The following is a 4,443-nucleotide window of genomic DNA, read 5'->3' as shown; positions in this document are numbered from 1 at the left end:
GTCTTCTTTTTGTGATTCACAATTAATATATACATTGTTCATGTATGTGGTTTATATGTTAATGTTTTTATTGATTCTCTTTATTTTATTTTATTTTTTTTGTGTATCTCTTTGTTGCTCTTTATTTTAGTTATATATATTCATTGATTTCTCTGTATCGATGCTCTTTTTATTTGAAATATTGTGACAATTTAGAGTGTATGTTGTGACCCATGTGATATTCATTAATTTGATGTATCTTTTTAGATGGTTTATGTTATAATGTGTTTAAGGAGTTGATTTAAAATTATAATATGATATATAAATTTATAATATGATTTATAGTATACTAAAATATTAGGACATTATCATATAGCTATTTTTTTTATTTGTCTGTTAGATTCAACTATATAGGATCTTGAAAATTATGCAATTATGTAATTAATTATTTTTTCATATAATTATTGTATTGATCATTTACATTAGTGAGACTATTTTCAATATTAATATTTATAAATATACTATTATTTATATAATTGATTGAATCATCTTATTTGTTTAAATTTAATTCTATTAAATTAATTATTCAAGGTGTCATCACTATTTCTATTTTTAAAGAATTTTTTAAATATTATATAATAATTCTAATAACATAATAACAATTAAAAAAAGTAAGACGGTACAAAATTGCAATGATGATAAGATTGAAATACCCGTGATAAAGTTATGTTGATAATATACACTTGGTATTACTAACAACTATATTAGTAATTACTTAAAATAAATAACAAAATAACTTATAGGATATTATTTTATTTAAATTATTAATAATTAAAAAAATTTTCGGACTTATATCTACTCAATTTATATATTTTATTTTATTTTACTTTAACAAAAAATTGAGACGTGTATTTTTAATTATTTATTTAGAAAGTATAGTGAAATGAGTTATATCAATTATAATTAATTATCGATAATAGATATCAATAAATTGATTGTATTAATTTATAAGATGAATAATGTGTAATAAATGTCGTGAAATTAATTATAATAAATTAATAGTTAATAAATAAAAAACTAAACGGGACTTTTTTTTATTGCTTTTTAATGGATATACATTTTTATAATTTTACTTTAATTTCTCTTTATCTCTTTCTTTCACATTTATTTCTTTTAATTTATTGAACTAAATCAATTATATTAATTATTTATATTAACTAATTAAGTACTTTTTAATGAGTTATTATAATTGTGCCTTTAGACTATAGATTAAAAATATTATAAAAAAATCTTTTATAAAAGTTGTTAAAAAATAAATATTTTTAAAATGTGTCCTTAAGACACAAATTAACTAAATTATTTTTCAATTTAATATGTTTGATTCAATTGTATTAATTATAACTAATCAATTATGTAATTTTATTTGTTTAGGATAAATATTTTATTATTTAATATTTTATTTAATTCATTAAATTATATTAATCAAAAAAAATATTTGAAATTTTTTAAATTTGTTTTTTTATCTTAATTTTGCTAATATTTTTCTATGATTTTGTTTTATATTAATTCTTTTTTTATTTATTTTGATTAATAATTCTTAAGGGTATTATTATTTTATTTAAAGATGATTAAAATTTTTGTTTTTGAAATTTTTTTAATAAGATCGTATTTTAATTTTTCTCTTTCATCCTTTGTATTAATTAATTATATTAATCTTCTATTACAATACATTTTTTATCTACTCCACACATTATCTTTTCTATCTTCTTTAAATTTTTTAATTGCTCTTTTTACTTTATTTTTAATTATTTATTTTATTTTTACTTCTCATATATAGGTTTATTATAATTCATCATAGGTTCTTTTTTAATTTAAGTAATTTTTTAGGTTATATATTACCATTGATGCTTTTATTTTGTTTAGTGTATTTTTTTAGTTTGTGTTTAATATAATAATCTTTAAATATTTATTCTATTATGTAAAAATTAAATTTTTGCACTTAATGATAAAACTGTCGTAATATGTTTCTGATGGTGTTTTTCAATTTATTTCTTTTAAATCATTAAATTTATTTTATTATAAAAAATTAATTATATCAATATATCTTTTAACTCATTAAATTTAATTTATTATAATAAATTAATTATATCAACTAATTGATTTGGTTAATTATTTAAATATCATACAATTTATTATAATTTCTATCAATCAATTAATTGTAATTCAAATTGAATGATTATTTTGTTACAAAATTATTATTTCCTAATCTATTTATGGGCAATACATATATTAATTATAATCATAAATTAAGCTATTTTACATTAAATGACTTATATAATAGTCATCTCATTTATTATCATAAATGTTGAATTAAATAAGTCATTATTACTTTTGATTTAGAATTAAATGAGAATAAAACCAAAGATACTATCTTATTTGGTCTTTTGAATTTAATGGGTGTCACACTCAAATATAAATAGTGACTTCCGGATTTTAGTCTCTAACACATCAAAGCGATCTCTGTAACTCTTTTTCATAAAAAGAATTTCGATTCAACTCTATCAGGGATACATAAAGTTTTCAAAAAACAAAGGAATTGTATGAATTTGTATGAATTCTAAACGTTCAAACTTACGATATTGTTTCAGTTCGTTGTCGTTACGAGAATGACTCTAATCTATACGTGTCTAAAGACCAGAATAGATTAAATATTATTTAAACAATTTATTTCTAATATTGGTATTTGATTAAATTAGTTTTAGAGAAATTTAAATTATTGACTCAATTTATATAGAGTAAACTACCATTTATACCCACGAAAGTTGAAAACGCTGACATATTTACCCATAGAAAAAGGAAATTACCATTTGTACCCATGAAATATGGATTTCGCATAACAAAATTATCCAAACACTAAAAAATTACTTAAAATCCCTAAATTACCCTTATCTCCACCACCACACCACCTCCTTCACCCAATCATCTTTCTAACCCTAATCCTCTTCAGCCAGCCACCACCTCTCTTTTCCTTTTCAATCTCAAATCCCACCACCACCTTCTTCACCCAACCATCACCCTCTTCACCCAACAACCACCCCTCTTTCCCACCATTGCTCCAATGGCTCCTTGCCACACCCTCTTCACTTTCATCCTCATAATCACAGCAACACTTGCTGCCGCTTCCCCGGAGAAGAAGAGCACCTCGGCAGAGAGAGTTTCAACGACTGCGACCTCGGCCCTGTTCCTCCCAACTGGAAAGGAAATTAGGAAAATCAGTGGCGGAAGAGAAATACAAAACCCTAGAGGTAGTAGAGAAGAACCCCAAATCAGGGGTGTTCCACCTATACTTGAATCGCTCGAGACAACGCAACGCTCTGACGCATGATTTCTTCACTGAATTTCTCAAAGCCCTGTATGCCCTGGACCACAACCATGACGTCAACGTCATCGTGTTATCCGGCGCCGGTGATCACTTCTGCTCCGGAATCGACATTTTCCAGTTGAAATCTATCACGCAGTCCTACCACGATGCCGGGGAGAGTCTCCGTCGGCAGATCCTGGCGATGCAAGATTCCGTCACGGCGTTGGAGCGGTGCCGGAGGCCAACGATTGCTAGTATCCATGGCGCTTGCATCGGTGGTGCAGTTGACATCGTGACAGCCTGTGACTTAAGATATTGCACGGAGGACGCATTCTTTTCGGTGAAGGTGGTTGATTTGGCCCTGGCTGCTGATCTCAGCACTCTTCAGAGATTGCCATTAATTGTTGGCTACGGTAATGTCATGGAGTTGGCCTTGACAGCTCGCCGGTTTTCCAGTTCCGAGGCTAAGCAGTTGGGCTTCGTTTCTCGTGCTTTCCCTTCCAAAGATGACCTCGATCAAGCTGGCAGCTGCGTCGCTGGAAGGGACTTCCCCGCCGCCTTGTGCAACCGAAAGATTATTGGGGCTTGCTACTCCACCGACTACGAGGCCACCAACGGCAAGATGAATGACACCCTTGAGTACCGTTCTCCTGGGGAATCCGATGGCCATGGCACCCACACCGCTTCCATCGAGATTGAGAGAGAGAGAGAGAGGAGGGGAGAGGAGATGATAGTGGTAGTGGTGGAGAGAGGGGTAGTTTAGGGATTTTATTTAATTTTTTAGGGTTTGGATAATTTTGCTTGTAAAAATTATTTTTCATGGGTACAAATGGTAATTTCCTTTTTTTATGGGTAGATATGTCAGCGTTTTCAACTCTCGTGGGTACAAATGGTAGTTTACTCATTTATATATTACAACTATTCTTTTTGAATATATTATTTTTACATTTTTTAAAATAAAATTTCTTTTTTTCTTATTTTTAAGTTTATTTTCTTTCTTAGATATATGTATCACCTTTTTTTCTCATTTTATATTTTAGATTAGTAATGTAATTATTAATAAAAATATATTTAAAAAATATTACAACATCACTATTTAAAAA

General features: G+C 27.5%; 1 protein-coding gene across 1 annotated transcript in view; it reads left to right on the top strand.

The window, feature by feature from the left end:
• LOC107458788 (delta(3,5)-Delta(2,4)-dienoyl-CoA isomerase, peroxisomal-like) overlaps positions 1 to 4,103 on the top strand; it is a 7,292-nt gene extending 3,189 nt beyond the window's left edge. Inside the window, exon 2 of the mRNA XM_052251580.1 lies at positions 3,239 to 4,103. Within this exon, the coding sequence (XP_052107540.1) occupies positions 3,239 to 4,103 (865 nt within the window). The remainder of the gene's footprint in view (positions 1 to 3,238) is intronic.
• The last annotated feature ends 340 nt before the right edge of the window (positions 4,104 to 4,443 follow it).

The sequence above is a fragment of the Arachis duranensis genome, chromosome 7 (assembly GCF_000817695.3).
Source record: "Arachis duranensis cultivar V14167 chromosome 7, aradu.V14167.gnm2.J7QH, whole genome shotgun sequence".
Taxonomy (NCBI): Eukaryota; Viridiplantae; Streptophyta; class Magnoliopsida; order Fabales; family Fabaceae; genus Arachis; species Arachis duranensis.
Note: the sequence above shows the minus strand (reverse complement) of the source record. Positions and strands in the feature narration are given on the sequence as shown.